Source organism: Thunnus albacares, chromosome 8 (assembly GCF_914725855.1).
Source record: "Thunnus albacares chromosome 8, fThuAlb1.1, whole genome shotgun sequence".
Taxonomy (NCBI): domain Eukaryota; kingdom Metazoa; phylum Chordata; class Actinopteri; order Scombriformes; family Scombridae; genus Thunnus; species Thunnus albacares.
This window is the reverse complement of record NC_058113.1, coordinates 22,789,715-22,806,694: the sequence shown is the minus strand read 5'-3', so window position 1 is coordinate 22,806,694 and position 16,980 is coordinate 22,789,715. Positions and strand designations below refer to the sequence as shown.

At 39.3% G+C, this 16,980-nt stretch overlaps 2 protein-coding genes across 2 annotated transcripts; one reads left to right on the top strand and one right to left on the bottom strand.

Moving 5' to 3' along the window:
• LOC122987599 (apolipoprotein A-I-like) lies at nt 1-1,476 on the bottom strand. Its single transcript, XM_044359566.1, has 4 exons — nt 1,414-1,476; nt 1,267-1,312; nt 940-1,090; nt 1-807 (listed from the first exon to the last, which is right to left on the bottom strand). Exons 2-4 carry the CDS (start codon nt 1,304-1,306, stop codon nt 231-233), a joined length of 768 nt encoding a protein of 255 aa, XP_044215501.1. The 5' UTR covers nt 1,307-1,312; nt 1,414-1,476; the 3' UTR covers nt 1-230.
• A 2,177-nt stretch (nt 1,477-3,653) lies between these two features.
• Nucleotides 3,654-5,336, top strand: LOC122987593 (apolipoprotein A-I-like). Its single transcript, XM_044359546.1, has 4 exons — nt 3,654-3,912; nt 4,018-4,069; nt 4,217-4,367; nt 4,487-5,336. Exons 2-4 carry the CDS (start codon nt 4,030-4,032, stop codon nt 5,061-5,063), a joined length of 768 nt encoding a protein of 255 aa, XP_044215481.1. The 5' UTR covers nt 3,654-3,912; nt 4,018-4,029; the 3' UTR covers nt 5,064-5,336.
• The last annotated feature ends 11,644 nt before the right edge of the window (nt 5,337-16,980 follow it).

The following is a 16,980-nucleotide window of genomic DNA, read 5'->3' as shown; positions in this document are numbered from 1 at the left end:
TTTATGTTTTGCTTTTACTTTATTTCCGTAATATAGGAAGAGAACACATTACTTGGTCACAGACCAATATTTATTATCTTTATTATCTTTTCATACTGCAAATATATCTACAGACATCTTTTAAAATTGTTGAGCTTATGTTGTCATTCTGTTAATGACACGTCATCCTGGGGAGATTTGTGTTTTTTAATATTAAGTTTCTTTGTGTTGAACGGGAAGTGGAGGTTGGCTTAGCTGGCTTTGACAAAGGACTCGTAGAGGGTCATGAGCTGGGACTGGAGGTCCTGAGTGTAGGGGTCCAGCTTTCCCCTCAGTTCTTCAACGTAGGGGGCTGCCAGTTCTTTCACCTGCTGGGCTCTCTGAGTCAGCTCACTCTGGACCTTCTCGGTTACTGGAGCCACCCTCACCTTGAAGTCTTCCAGGTGCTGGTCCACCTTCTGCTTCAGGTCATCAGTGTATGGCCCCAGCTGAGCCTGCAGGTCCTTCACACTCTGCTCCAGGCTGGTCTTCAGCTCCTCGCTTTTCTGCATCAGGGTGATTCTCAGAGCCTCAGTGTCAACGGAGTCTGTGTAGGGAGCCAGCTCCTGTTTGAGCTGCTCCACTCTCTGCTGGATCTGGGCCTTCATGTCCTCGGTGTAGGGCTCCAGCTTTCCCCTGACAGTGCTCAGGTCCTGGATCATACGCTCTCTCAGAACATCAGCCTCTGCGGTGACCTTGGTGATGAGCTCCTGGGCGGCAGGGTGAAGCTGCTCCTGCAGAGTGACTGCATACTTGCTGGCTATGTCGGTGCTCTCTGTCAGACGGGCACTAAACAAAAGAGTGGAAAATGAGAAGTCTTTAGTTAATCTTCCAGTTAAGAGGATTTGCATGCGAGTTCCTGCTATCTATTTTTTGCGTCATTGGCTTTTCAGCAAAGGTAACAAGTCTTGTATGACCTACCTGACATCCTGTCCAAATTGAGACTTCCTGATCATCTCGAGGGTGTCATCAGCTGTCTCAGTGACCTTGGCAACATAGTCCCAGAAAGCATCAGTCAGCACCTCCAGCTGTGGCTTGGGTGCATCAGCATAGAAGAGGTTGGCATGACAGCCTGTTGGATGGAGACATGAACAGTTTCAGAGCAGTGCAGATTTTTTGGCCATGCATGACAGCCTGTTGTAAGTTGTCAAGACATTTAAAGTTCATGTTATATTGAACATACAATTTTATATTTTCTAATGGTCCAAAATTGACCAAAGAATAATGATATTTTGCCATCATACTCACCACTGAAAACAGCTAGGACGAGCACAACAGCGACCTTCATGGCTACCTGTGACAACAAGATACACAGCAAGTCAGCAAAGCACGTTCACCAAGCAGTATTTCTCAAATAAAAAGCTCAGTTGCTAGACAAAGATGACTCCTTCTTACCTGAGTTTGCGAGTATATCTGCAAGTCCACTTGGCAATGCTTGTGCTCAACTGGTGAGGTTCTGCAGCTTATATAGGAAGCCAAGCAGTAATGATCCCAAAGTCCAGGTGCAAGTGCCTTGCTGTCACCTTGCCTCACCCTGCTATCCTCACTGATGTGTTACGCCAGGGAATCCACGCAACAGACATGCAACAGCACATACACAACAACACACATGTACGCTGAGCCCATAACCCCATTTCTGCAGCTTCATAAATCAGTTATCATCTGCCAGATGTACAGTTTTATTTGGATTTGTGATTATTGCTAAATTGTTCTGTGGCCTCACTTTGTATAATTACCTAAATTACTGTATGTGTTGTCATCAGTGTTAGAGTGAGAAAAGATCTATATGTTTAACCTCAAATGAACCTTGTTCTCAAAGGTCAGTCTATAATCACTTAGCTCTTGGCTTTCCTTAATGACAGATAACTCTCTGCCAAGACAGACAGAACCTCCCTTTAATTTCTTTGATGTCCGACTTTGATTAGACACACAGTAGGTGTTTTATTGTTGCTATTAGTTTGACATTCTGCCAGCTAACGTCACAGGAACTCATGGTTGTAGTGTCTGTGTCATGTCAATGTCCAATAATCCCTATGTGTCAGTCTGGCCAAAGGTTTGCAGACTAAGGCGCTGTCAACTTCAGGAGGACAAAGTAGCTGCTGTTTCACACCGGATATACCATAGGTCACTTTTTAGAAACCACTTTTAAAGAGTAACATTTTAGAAAAATTTGCTTTCTTTCAAGTTGTGTCTTTTTCTCTTGGACAAGGAAAGAAGATCCAACACAGTTTCTTAGACTTGAAACTGGAAAATTTGTTGAAATGATTCTGATTCTTTTGTTTCAAATGTTTTTTTCTGACCCATCTGTCCTTCTGAGATGTTATCTCCTTCTTCTTTAGGTGTAGATTGGTAAAAACAAAAAACAAAAAGAACCAGTAATTCCTCCCATTGAAACATCAGACAAGCATTACCAATTAATGTAACATGCTGGTCACAGATTCCCTCTTAATGCAAGTGCTATTTAAGTGATGGCGGACAAAATGCACAGCCAATGTTCTGTGTAAAAATGAATTCTTAAGTTTAGCTGCATCACAGCTCAGAAAGGCACCACTGTCTGTGCAAGCACAAGGAGGGAATTTTGTACTAAAAAGACCATAACTTTGGAAGACAGGATATCCACTTGAATTGGCAAAGTGAGACTGCTGGAGCCTCGTTTTAGCCACATCTGAGCTTTAGAGGTAAATTGGTCACAGAATGAGCACTGTGGATCTGTGGACTCCCATCACTCGCACTGAAGTTGCTTTAGGAAGAGGTCTCTTTGCAGGTCAGTAAAGACATGAGGAACAATTACGAACTCTTTCAGTGGACGTATGGGCATGTCAGTACTGGTTTAAGATAGACTTGAAAAATGTAAACATATCCTTCAAGAATGAATGAGGAAAAAATGAAAATGTGACACACAGATACTTAGACATACATTTGGGATTATTATGTCAGAATTTTAACTTACACTGTATGACAGTTATAATTAAATGGAGTCAACTCTTCAACAGAAGACCATAAATCTCAACAGTTTCTTGTTCACTGTTGGTTTGTCCAGGTTGTGTGTATTCACAGATTTAGCTTGGAGTCTTTATTTTGTTGCTTCCTGCTCTAATTGAGATAATACACACTTTTTCAACACAATTCAGCATCTGAAATACTGAGACGTAAAAGAAAAATGCATTTTTTTGTTTGATATGTACAGTCACTGTTGTAGTTGTCCTTGTGTAGTAGATCTGTGTTAATTCAATAATTCCTCATCTTCCTGTTTCTCTAACTTAACTCTTAGCATTAGTCATGAGTTCCAGCACAAAGACCCAAAATTTATCTGCCAAGGAAATACAGAGCTATTTTGACAACCAGTTGGAAAATATTGTACTTTTGCAATGGTTAGGCAAAAGTGACGCCATTACTGACTCCTGACACAAATTATACCTACTGGAGCAATCAGTGCCTGATGCTATTTAATTCACGTTGCTTGACCCTAATACAAAGTCCACTGGTGTAAGCATACTGAGGTTATCTAGAGTTATCTGGAGGTTAGAGCTGAACTACGTGGATAGTTAATTACTGTATCCTAAATGCTTTTGTAGGGAGGGGTCAGGAGTTGCAATGTTGGGACAACTACTGCAATGCTTCCTAAGATAGTAAGATAGTTTGTGTTGTTAGATATTCCTTAGAGCCACATAACTTCAGTGTACTTCAAAGATTGTCTGTGTTGTAGCCTCAGCAGTCATGTGATAGTAGCCAGGAGCAGCAGCAGAAACAGGAAGAGAGCTGTCGTGACAACATGGCAGGGACTCCTGGACTTTGGCTCTTGACTACAATCGTCATCTGTATATATACACGAAATGCTAGCGGGACATACTCACAAACCCGCTAAACGCTGAGAGATACACAAGCTAAAAGCAGGTGAGAATTTCACTACATTCTAGATAAAGCTTTAAGAGGCAAATATAAATGTTTTGACAGTGTTACTGCAGCTTGAAAGTTAACTAGATCATAATTGTTTTTCAGCAAGACGCAGTCATGAAGGTCTTTGTGGTACTAGCCCTTGCAGTGCTGTCTGGTAAGTTGCAAGCTCTTTGTTTTTAACGTTAAGCATCATTTCCATATAGCTAAGTTGATATGCACAATCCACAGCATGGGTTCAGCAACTAAGAGCAATTAAAATAAACTGCACTGCTCTCAAACTGTTCTTGTCTCCATCCAACAGGCTGTCATGCCAACCTCTTCTATGCTGATGCACCCAAGCCACAGCTTGAAGTGCTGACTGATGCTTTCTGGGACTACATTGCCAAGGCCACCGAGACAGCTGATGACACACTCCAGATGATCAGGAAATCACAGCTTGGAGACGAAATCAAGTAAGTTGTATGACATACAGTGCCGGGGTAACTGGGCTTATGTCAGACATGTGTCATATGATCGGGATTTCAATAGTATCACACAAACCTCTGATGATCTGATGTTATTTGTCTTCTAGCGCCCGCCTAGCAAAGAGTGCTGACATAGCCAGCAAGTATGCAGTCACTCTGCAGGAGCAGCTTCCCCCTGCAGCCCAGGACCTGATGACCAAGATCACCGCAGAGGCTGATGTGCTAAGAAATGTGCTGACCCAGGAACTGAGCACTGTCAGAGGAAAGCTGGAGCCCTACACCGAGGACATGAAGGCCCAGATCCAGCAGAGAGTGGAGCAGCTCAAACAAGAGCTGGCCCCCTACGCTGACTCCCTGGACTCGGATGCTCTGAGAACCACCCTGATACAGAGGAGCGAGGAGCTGAAGATCAGCCTGGAGCAGAGTGTGAAGGACCTGCAGGCTCAGCTGGGGCCATACACTGATGACCTGAAGCAGAAGGTGGACCAGCACCTACAAAATTTCCAAGATAGCGTGGCTCCCATGACCGAGAAGGTCCAGGTTGAGCTGACCCAGAGAGCCAGTCTGGTGAAACAGATTGTGGCCCCATATGCTGAAGACCTGAGGGAAAAGCTGGACCCCTACGCCCAGGACCTTCAAGCACAGCTCATGTCCCTCTACCAGTCCTTTGTCAAAGCCAACTAAGTCAACCTCCACACCTGCTCCATCATGTACCAAGATGCTGGCCTTGTTTGGTCTACCTCTGTTTGAAGCATGAAATGTAATAATTTAAATATTTGAATTGTACTGTAAAGCAAATTAAACTGTACAACAATATAATATTTATTGTTTAGTGCAACAATTGCAAAGCAAACCTCTGCACTTGTCAACCATGTATATACTATGTTTTATTGTGTGTTGTGAAGTTGAAAACTGTCACTTTTTTGTAAATTCTAAGTTATCTAAAATAAATAGGAATTTAAAAAATATAAATCTGGTAAATCTTTTTAGTCTTTTGTTTTTATACAGATTAATCACACACACACACACACACACACACACACACACACACACACACACACAAATCGTTCTTCCAAGTCTATTTCTAGACAGTAGCCCTGATGCATTTTAGATCATACTGTGTATTAACTATTCATCCTGACTAAGTATGATTGCAAGTCCCAAGACACAGATACTAGTGGCACATGTGCTGTATTTTTCCCAGGAGCCAACTAGTATTTTGCCTTCATCTCCCGTGTCTTAACATGTCCTGGCTCCTGTCGCAGTTTCGTCTCCTAGTTTCTCCAGGGGCACTATTATTCTTATTCTTGTACTTGTCAACGCTTGCCATGAAACTGCACCTTACTGGTGTCAGCACTAAAATCAAGAAATTGCTGTGAGAAACTAGAATGACCAACGTGATGTGGGAGAAGCCTAGTCAATTCAGTAATTAGATATCACACACTGTAGAACCAAAGCTGTGTTGCTCTTAAACTCAGATCATTTCTTATTTGCTTCAGTTTAAACAAATATAATGTTTGTTTTTGATGGTGCAGAATTCTTACCCTCTAAGAACTAAAATTGTGCAACTTCTTATTGTTGTGAATATACAACACAAAGCTTTATCCTCCCACTATTGACAGTGCCACCATCCAACGTGGAGGGTCAGAGTCCAATGACAATACTGCATACACACTCACATACGCACCCAACATTCACAATGCATATTTGTTCCTTGATAACTTCAAAACAAAGAGATAACATAAACTGCATTGAAAAAATGTGTATTGGACAGTCTTGAGATATCTCACAAGGTAAACCATTAATTATAAATGTGACACCAGTGGGTTTTATTTGAAGATAGAAGGATTGTGTTTTGACAGAAAATTGCTTTTGTTTTTGACTGATTTGCTTTCTTCATAGAGCATAAGGCCACAGTGAGTAATGCACTCTGATTCATAACAGTAAAAACCTGTTTTGTGAGTATCACAGTTCTTGCAAATACATCATCTATACACTTATAAATTAGTACGTTGTTTTGTCTATAACTTCCTGGAATTCAGTCTGCCATTAATGTAACTGCAGAATTTTAAGGTGCTACAATCATTGAGACACAAATTAGTCAAACGACAGCAAGGCTCAGAGAGGCTTTACAAATGCAAACCTGATCTCACACACACAGAAGGACTATTCACTATTCACACTGCATTAACAGTCAAAACAGTCAAAAGGCATTGTAAGGCCTTGATCCCAACGGCCACTTTTTAATACTAGAGGCCAGACGGATGTCTGCCCCATTCAAAGTCTATGACACAGACCACTGAGGTGGGAGTTGTTTGTGACGCAGGACTTCCTTTGAACAAGACACATCTTGTTTTTGTTTGTTTTTTTCATGCTAGTGAGAAACAGAGATTCAGTCTTGTTTTGATGTAGATTGGAGGTTTTTACTGGACTATTGCATTCTGGTTTGATAAGCAGTTCAGTGCCCGTGGAGATGAGAGATTTCTGTCTCATGTTGTTTGGTCATTATAAATCTGCTCAGGCTGTCTTGTTTATTCCACCTTGCTGTCCCTTATGGGCTTTGCTGGTTTCAGACGAGGATGGTTACTAAAATAATGGGGAAACTTTATTATATAATACAGTTCAATCAGAGATGTGCTGTTTCCACAGATTACTTTAAAAATACAATCTTTAGTCAAAGAAATGAATACCATAAGCTTCAATAAGGTAGTATATTTTGGAAAGCTATTGTATTTGACTGCCAAATAATGTAATGTAATTTGTTGTTGTGTTGAATCTTGTACTTTGCTGTTCATACAATACAGAAAGTGGCTCTGATAGAATCTAGAGGTTTGATGTGTAAAACACACTGGTTTCAACAGAAAAAAAGGTCAGCTGTAGCAATGGTGGTGGATTGGGTTGGGTTATTTGTAGAGTTGGTGGTTCGATCACCAGCTTCTCCTGTCCATGTGTCAAAGTGACCTTGAGCAAGACATTGAACCCCAAATTGCCCCTGATGAGTGTTTGTGTAGTGAAAAAGTTTAACTCCTTTTGGACAAAAGTGTCTGCCAAATACATGTAATGTTATGCAACACAAAAGAGGATATCAGTGTTTGCTATGTCAATACAAGAGGCTACACTGCCACTCAGTGGTGAAACTGTGGCAGAGCAGTGTAAAGACTTGAGTGTGAATCATATATCTCTGTCTTTTTTATTAGTTTTTTGAAGGGCAATGTAGAATAAATGACTGGGTACAGGTTCAGTTGTCCTACTTAAGTCAGATTCAGCAAGTCATGTGGCTGAAATTAATTTGCAATTTAATATTCTGTATCAATCTGTATCAATCCTGAGAACTTTCAAGCCAACTTCAACACTTTGTTGAATATAGGCTGTAAGGCGCTACATTGGTAATCAAGGCATCTTTTATCTGCAGCCCTGCAGCTAGTTCTGTCCTCATTCTGTAATTGTTGTTGTCATTCATCTGGTGTCAAAGCAGGATTTATTACTCAAAAAATTAAGCCATAAACGTCATTTTGAGGTCAGTGAAAAACCTTTTCACACTATTTTGGCAATTCATTCTCATTGCAAGTTATTCTTTTCATTTACTTTTATCTTTATACCAAAGAAAAATATCAGCCTAGAGCCTTAAAATAATGTAATTCAGGCAACACAGGGATGCTTTTAGCGTTTTGTCATAATCATTCGTTCATTAGTCATGTTGACAAAGAGAGAAACATTCAACTGAATTTGTAAATGCTCTTAATTCTATGTTTGACTTCAAACAGTGACAGCAAAATCTGTCAATACTGTGAGGCAACAGGGCCAGCAATCAGAAATGCCTAGAAATTGCATGACAGTGTTTAAAGGATAAAAGCACATTTTCTTAATCAGCCTCTTACTATGAGGGATGCGCTCCAAAGTTAGAGATATTTTGGTTGTTTAACATGACAGATTTTTGTATTTGTGTTTTTGTCTGCACTCTTCTCACTAGTTTTAGGTGGGTAGGTGATGACAGTTGTGGGGTTGTTGGCTTATGTTACCACGGGCATTTAAATCTTAACAAACAATAAAAACATTCCCAATGAGTGTTTGACTCTGAACTCTAAATAAACAATACTTAAGGATATATTTTTCCAAACTTTACAAATGCCCTGTGGTATTTTCTTATAAACAAACTGCACCACATATCCTTGAGATCTAACAAATGTGCTGAATGCATTTCTTTCCTCACAAAACATTTGGAAAGCAGATTTATTTTGAACATTTTAAAACCTGCATTGTTTACACCTGTAGATCAATGAAACAGTGTGAAACCATTGAAAATGTAATGCATCACCCATGTGCTTGTGCAAGAGTATGTGCATGTTTTGTTTGTTTGCATGCATTTGCACAAGTATGCAAAATATGTAAGGTTTGAAATGGTTTTAAGCATACAATGGGAAGTATGTGAATACAGGATATCTCAAACATAGCTAAGACAGTTAATTGTTCTGTGTGTTTCCTTTTTGTTAGGCAATAAATCAATGAAGCCAGATGAACCCAATCAGTTAAACAAACTCCAAACATGCCTTAACGACATAAAGACCTGGATGACCTGCAATTTTCTACTACTAAATTCAGATAAAACTGAAGTTATTGTGCTTGGCCCTAAACACCTTAGAAACACATTATCTAATGATAAAGCTGCTCTGGATGGCATTACCCTGGCCTCCAGCACCACCATAAGGAATCTGGGAGTTATCTTTGATCAGGATATGTCCTTTAACTCCCACATAAATCAAATCTCAAGGACTGCCTTTTTTCACTTACGTAATATCACAAAAATCAGGCACATCCTGTCCCTAAAAGATGCAGAAAAACTAGTTCACGCATTTGTTACTTCTAGGCTGGATTATTGCAATTCCTTATTATCAGGCTGCCCTAACAAGTCTCTAAAGACTCTCCAGCTGGTCCAGAACGCAGCTGCACGTGTATTGACTAAAACTAGAAAAAGGGATCACATTTCTCCCATTTTAGCTTCACTACATTGGCTTCCTGTAAAATCTAGAATAGAATTTAAAATCCTTCTCCTAACTTACAAAGCCCTTAATGGTCAGGCACCATCATATCTTGAAGAGCTCATAATACCGTATTATCCCACTAGAACACTGCGCTCCCAGTATGCAGGCTTACTGGTGGTCCCTACAGTCTTTAAAAGTAGAATGGGAGGCAGAGCCTTCAGCTATCAGGCTCCTCTTCTATGGAACCATCTACCGGATTCAGTCTGGGGTGCAGACACCCTCTCTATGTTTAAGAGTAGGCTTAAAACTTTCCTTTTTGATAAAGCTTATAGTTAGGGCCGACCAGGCTCGCCTTGGAGCCTGGATCAGCCCTTAGTTATGCTGCTATAGGCCTAGACTACTGGGGGACTTCCCATGATGCACTGAGCTCCTCTCTCCTCCTCCTCCTCTCCATCTGTATGCATTCATGTAACATCAATGCATGTCACTAACTTTGCTTCTTCCCCGGAGTTTTTTGTGCTTTCTCATCTCACAGAAAAACCTGAGTCCCGGGCCGAACCTTCGCGGTCCTTCACAGTCCTGATGGCATCCTTCCCTGGCTGTTGGTGCTTGTGCTTGTTGTTGTTTGTTGTTGTTATTGTTTTTCTTCTGTCCCCCCTCCCCCTTTCCCTCTCTCTTTCTCTCTCTCAACCCAACCGGTCAAAGCAGATGGCCGCCCACCAAGAGCCGGGGTCTGCTTGAGGTTTCTACCCGTTAAAGGGGAGTTTTTCCTTACCGCTGTCGCCAAGTGCTTGCTCATGGGGGAATTGTTGGGTCTCTGTAAATTAAAGAGTACGGTCTTGACCTGCTCAATGTGAAAAGTGCCTTGAGATGACTTCTGTTGTGATATGGCGCTATATAAATAAAGATTGATAATGTGCTTTACTTTAATACAAAATGTCTTAATTCAAAGTTTTTGAAACAGCAGCACCAGATGTTTGCTCAAGACATTATAATATAAAATTGTTATATTTTTATAATATTGATCAAGTTCAATTTCAGCATGATTTAACATACAAAATGAAGGCAGAGACTTAGAGCATGTGTAAAACAAATTCAGTCTAATCAGCAGTCAAAGGACATGTGAGATAGATGAGAGATGAGATGAGAGACACGGGCACGTGTCAAGGAAGGTGAATGCATATTTGGTGGTGTTTGCTTTGAATGGATGTATGGGAATGAGATACAAAATCATGTTGAAATGATGTCCATATACTGATTTTGACTTGATATGATATCTCGACACACCTCTCTGTGTGAATGTAATGTTCTTTTACTTCTATCACGTGTCAGTCACTTTGAAAGAGATAAAAGGTCAGTTTGCAAGGAAAAGCAAAAACATGAACATGATTTTTTTACCAGCTCAAAAAAAAAATTTAAACCTGCAGTGTGGAACTTTTACATATTAATGAACGTCCATTACATTCAAGCCCTTGCCAAACAAGTTCACACAACGCTGCCAGGTAAACTTCTCTGTATTTCACAGTATACCAGAGTTTTTAATCGGGATTGACGTCCCCGCGCTGGCCGGATGAATGCATACTGCACATGCTCTATGGGCAGAGCATGCGCACTAGAGCCTCCCCCCGGCTACGTGGCTAACTTCTGGCTAGCTCACTGCTAACTTGAATGAGGGCAAAATAATTCCATCGTGTGGCTCTCCCAGACTTTCCAAATGTTATCGGACCAAATGGATCAAATTCCGATAGTGAAACGAATCATTTTGCGAGGGTTGTGTGACACTCAAAACAATTTATCCACCGTTTTACAGCCACAACAGTAGCGACAGAGTAGGTTACGGCAGAGCTTATGACGTAAACACGTGTCAACAGTGTTTTGTAATTACTCTCACTGCCAGAGGGGGGAAACAAAAGTCCCACACTCCAGCTATATCATGGTTTTATCAGCTTGCTCCTTCATGACTTCTCCTAATTTTATGATAATTGCTTATAAATATGATTTTTGGACTGTATATGGTAATGTATACATTTTATAATATATATAAAACATTAAATATTTCCTTATTTAATAACAATGTTTTGTGGTCATTTCGTGGTCATTTGTGGTCAATGTATTTTGTCACCTTCATCAAATGAGAGAGCCTGTTTGTGGACAGAGTTACCACTTCAGTACTTTTCTACCTATTTAAAGGGGGGGAAAATTGTTGTGTCGTGGTTTGCATACAAGATATCAAGACTGAGGACCCAGAAGCAGAGTCATAGCCAGGACAGGTTCAGTTTAAGAAACTTTACTGTGAATAACGGTAAAATACACAAGTTTATGAGTGTCGATATCTCAAACAAAGGTAGCAGGTAATCAAGAAATTAACAGGAGCTGGGCAAGAACAAGTAAACAGGTAAAGATTCAGGTTCCAAATTCCATAGATATGCAAGGACCTGGGGGAAGTGAGAAAAGTTGAAGGAGGACAGCAAGACTTAATGTTGATTTCATATTTGAGAATATTATTTTTACACATACAGAAGCAGGGTCTGTGGGACCCTAAACGACAGGACATAAAGTCACCAAACACATAAGTTAAACTATTGTTCAACACGATATTGTTTTCTGATGCAGGACTTTCTTTGAACAAGTCACACTTTGTTTTTTTGTTTTCTCTCTCTCTGTAGATTAGAGTTACTGGATTATTGCATATCTATTGTCACCTTAGTTATTTGTCAACTAAGATGACAGGTGAGCAGACTATTATCATTCTCTCAGTCTTTTGTCTGGTAAACTGTCTGGTATGTATGTACTTTTATAAATAGCACATGCCATCACTTACACTGAACTCCTCTTCCAACAACCTGTTCCTTTGTATTGCAAAAATTTGACACTGCGAAGTAATACATTATCTTTTTATGCCTGTGAGGATGCTTGCTAGCATGAGTTCAGTATGTTATTAGGACTCCTGTGTGATTTCAAAGGCTTGTGACTGGAACATCGAGAGATCAGTTCAAATGGGAGATACCTGCCCCATATGTGTCGGATGAGACATTGTCTCTGTCTTGATATTTTAGCCGTGAGAAAAGAGTAGAGTAGAACATGATTAACTTGTTTGCTTTGCTGGCTCGTTATTAAATTGTACGTTCTCTTGTTTGCTCACATTGAAACACAAACCTGAGTGCCAAAGGGTTTATTCTACATGCTTTTGTTCAAATACTGCTTAAGACATGCATTGACTTCAAACCCTGGGACAATGAACCCAACTACATCTCAGTCATCAAGCTGTCGAGCATGAATTTCCTCATGCACCTAACCCAGCTGCATCTTAGTCATCAAAGACGATGGGTGGGTCACAATATCACTTGAAATAATGATGATATATTCTTTAGTTTTAGTTGTTGATCTTATTATTAATCTGCTCTCCTTTCATAAACTTTTTTTGTAGATATAATACATTTTATATTTTGACATGATAAATTGTTTTCATTTAAGGAGATGAGGTTATTTGTATGAACCCAGTCTGGGCCTCTCTTTCTTCACCTGAACAAGTTCTAACAAATCTTTTTTTTTTCTTGTTGTATGAATAACACTAAAACAATTACCGTGGACACATGTTGTTCTTGTGTTTTGTTAAGGAAATAGTTTGACATTTTAAAAAAGATGCTTATTTGCTTCCTTGCCAAGAGTTACATGAGAAGATCGATACCACTCTCATGTCTGTACAGTAAATATGCAGCTACCAGCAGCAGCCAGTTAGCTTAGTTTAGCTTAGCTTAGCAAGACAGTGAATGAGTATATATGCCAAAATGTCTAACTACCTCTGTAACTTACCTGTTTTATTTGCCTTTACCCACCATTCTGTCAGTAGATGTTAGTCATACATTGGGAATCAGTGTCAAGGAAACCAGAGTGTCTATCTTGGATAGTGGTGTGATCACATTGTTGCTGTCGAGCATGAATTTCCTCATGCACCTAACCCAACTACATCTTAGTCATCAAAGATGATGGGTGGGTCACAATATCACTGGAAATAATGATGATATATTCTTTAGTTTTAGTTGTTGATCTTATTATTAATCCGCTCTCCTTTCATAAACTTTTTGTAGATATAATAAATGCTATATTTTGACATGATAAATTGTTTTCATTTAAGGAGATGAGGTTATTTGTATGAACCCAGTCTGGGCCTCTCTTTCTTCACCTGAACAAGTTGTAATGAATCTTTTTTCTTTTTTCTAGTGGTATAAATAACACTAATACAATTACTGTGGACACATGCTGTTCTTGTGTTTTGTTAAGGAAATAGTTTGACATTTTGAAAAAGATGCTTATTTGCTTCCTTGCCAAGAGTTACATGAGAAGATCGATACCACTCTCATGTCTGTACAGTAAATATGCAGCTACCAGCAGCAGCCAGTTAGCTTAGTTTAGCTTAGCTTAGCAAGACAGTGAATGAGTATATATGCCAAAATGTCTAACTACCTCTGTAACTTACCTGTTTTATTTGCCTTTACCCACCATTCTGTCAGTAGATGTTAGTCATACATTGGGAATCAGTGTCAAGGAAACCAGAGTGTCTATCTTGGATAGTGGTGTGATCACATTGTTGCTGTCGAGCATGAATTTCCTCATGCACCTAACCCAACTACATCTTAGTCATCAAAGATGATGGGTGGGTCACAATATCACTGGAAATAATGATGATATATTCTTTAGTTTTAGTTGTTGATCTTATTATTAATCCGCTCTCCTTTCATAAACTTTTTGTAGATATAATAAATGCTATATTTTGACATGATAAATTGTTTTCATTTAAGGAGATGAGGTTATTTGTATGAACCCAGTCTGGGCCTCTCTTTCTTCACCTGAACAAGTTGTAATGAATCTTTTTTCTTTTTTCTAGTGGTATAAATAACACTAATACAATTACTGTGGACACATGCTGTTCTTGTGTTTTGTTAAGGAAATAGTTTGACATTTTGAAAAAGATGCTTATTTGCTTCCTTGCCAAGAGTTACATGAGAAGATCGATACCACTCTCATGTCTGTACAGTAAATATGCAGCTACCAGCAGCAGCCAGTTAGCTTAGTTTAGCTTAGCTTAGCAAGACAGTGAATGAGTATATATGCCAAAATGTCTAACTACCTCTGTAACTTACCTGTTTTATTTGCCTTTACCCACCATTCTGTCAGTAGATGTTAGTCATACATTGGGAATCAGTGTCAAGGAAACCAGAGTGTCTATCTTGGATAGTGGTGTGATCACATTGTTGCTGTCGAGCATGAATTTCCTCATGCGCATGGCTTCTTGCTTGAACAGTCTAGATGCGACAGAGATAACTACGTAACCATTGTCTGGGAAAACATTGAAGAAGGTCTGCTTAAATATTAACTCAGTTCCAATTACAGATGAGTAGCTTTTGGAATAAGATTTTTTATTTATTAACACACAATTTGAAGGAACACAATTTCGTAGAGCACAGTTCAGAATACACTTCTACAATTGGCACAATGTATGACTGACTATACATCTGTGATGCGCTGATGGTAAAGACACCTTTTCCAATGACCAGCAATGGTTCAGCATCATCACTAATCTACCAAAATGTGATTGGTCATTGTGACTGGACACCTAATTATACAATGTTATCTTGTGATTTTTGCATTTCTGTTGACGTGCATGTAGCGACAACTTGTGTTTTTTGTCTTTTTCAGCATCTGCCATCACCTTTTTGGAGTCATGCAGCTTCAAGAATTCGAGGGTGTGCAATTTGACTCTTTGTGCTGCTGTAAGTGTCAGCTGAGAGAGAGTCAGCGGCACAAAAGCTGGGCCTTCCACTGACAACACCAGTCTGAGTTCACAGAGGGATAGGACAGGTCAACTTGCATGAGAAAACAAGTCTTCATTACAAGTGATCCATATCTTCAATTTGAAATACATTTTAGTTTTTAAGGTCTTATATATAGTCTGTAATCTTTCATCTAATGTTGTTTTTGTTGTCAAAAACACTGCTCCCTCAACTAATTGCTTCTCTTTAATGGGACAGCTGCTGTGCAACATATCCTTTTATTCACCGTAATCTGAAACTTAATTATCCTCATCAAAGTGTTTATTTACACTTTGTTCTAACTGCTGTTTCTGTGCTTCATGGACAGCAGCCATATGATAGATTTACAATGAAGAACCAATGAGAATGCTAATCGGCAGTTGTTGCAACTGAAATACAACATTATTGTATTTTCATTACATTTACAGAAAACCAGAATCTGCTCTTGGAAATGGAACTCATACGAGGGAGTTATCTACACCTAATATTTTAGTTATAAATGTCACCCCAGAGGTGTATCAGCTCCATAACTTGACAAACTCTCCTGTGTAGATGAAATAATTGTTATTAAAATGTCATCAGTACAGTTTGCTGTGTACACTGATTGATTGTTGTGGGTATTAACAATGCTTGGCCATGCGTCATTTCAGCTGTTCTGAAAAAGGTGAACACTCAATCCGATCCTGTCGGCGTGTTTGGATAAGTTACAGTGAAGTGAAACCATCACCCATTAATGGCACTTTTGCCATCTTCTATTAATCAGCAACAGATTGTTCTTGTAATAAGTACACTTAGTGAAAGGTCAATCTTCTTACAAAATGTTCATCAATATTTTAATGTTAAAAGCTTTCTGACATTGGTTCAAGTAAAAGCTCATGAGTATAACTATAAATATGGAACGCTTTTTTCTATCTTTATTTATACATTTATCAAGTCTTCCACTGAACCATTCAGACTTTCAGACAGATGGGAGCCTGCATAAACCAACCGTAAGAGACACAGCTGACATACAAATACTAATAAAAACAATAAACAATAAGATTTGACTAGGCAGAGCCATGGTTGACAGCATGCCAAAAAAATGTGGAAAATATAGAAAAGCCTGTCGTTACAAAACCAGTACAAACTACCTCCTCTGATTGGATGGAAAACAGTAGTGCTGCAACATCATTCCCATCTTAATTTGCAGTTGCATCTGTACTGGGAAATATTCCACGTGTTTGGCTGTGCACCTGAAACTAACAGAAGTTTTGTGAGAATAGGCAGAGTATGAAACGCATCACTTTAATAGTGTGACGCATTTCTAAAAAGTAGTTTCATTGATTTGCATTACCTCAAAACAACTGTAACATAATATATACCATTCTAAGTATTATAACCGTTTATATGCTGACACCCTCAGTGGCCCTGATGGCAGAAAGCCTGCCCACGACACACTGAAAATGTCACCCTGCAGATTTGTACTGTAGATTACATTTCTCATTATACTACTTTTACAGAAAAATTCTTTTTTGCATTTCACTTGTAAATTTTTTGAGTATTTATGTTTTAAGATGATGTTGCAACTGAAATTTAACCTTCCTCTGAGAAGCAAGGAAGTGATTTAATTAATAATAATAACTAGCATGCATGTTACATTCTCCTTTTGAGCCAGTCTAGCTGGTAATAATTATTTAAGGGAGTAAGGGAGTATAATTATGCTAGAAATTCCAATGGAACATGAAGGTATGATGTAAGTTTTAACATAACATTACCTTTACGAAAGCCGCACTAACCAGTTGGGGGACTTCTGTAGACAGAGGAGGAATCTTC

Coding starts and splice junctions, on each gene's coding strand:
- LOC122987593 (XM_044359546.1), top strand. CDS start 4,030: ATGAAGGTCTTTGTGGTACTAGCCCTTGCAGTGCTGTCTG. Junction 4,070..4,216: donor AGCCCTTGCAGTGCTGTCTG/GTAAGTTGCAAG, acceptor TCCATCCAACAG/GCTGTCATGCCAACCTCTTC. Junction 4,368..4,486: donor CAGCTTGGAGACGAAATCAA/GTAAGTTGTATG, acceptor TTTGTCTTCTAG/CGCCCGCCTAGCAAAGAGTG.
- LOC122987599 (XM_044359566.1), bottom strand. CDS start 1,306: ATGAAGGTCGCTGTTGTGCTCGTCCTAGCTGTTTTCAGTG. Junction 1,091..1,266: donor CGTCCTAGCTGTTTTCAGTG/GTGAGTATGATG, acceptor TCCATCCAACAG/GCTGTCATGCCAACCTCTTC. Junction 808..939: donor CAATTTGGACAGGATGTCAG/GTAGGTCATACA, acceptor TCTTTTGTTTAG/TGCCCGTCTGACAGAGAGCA.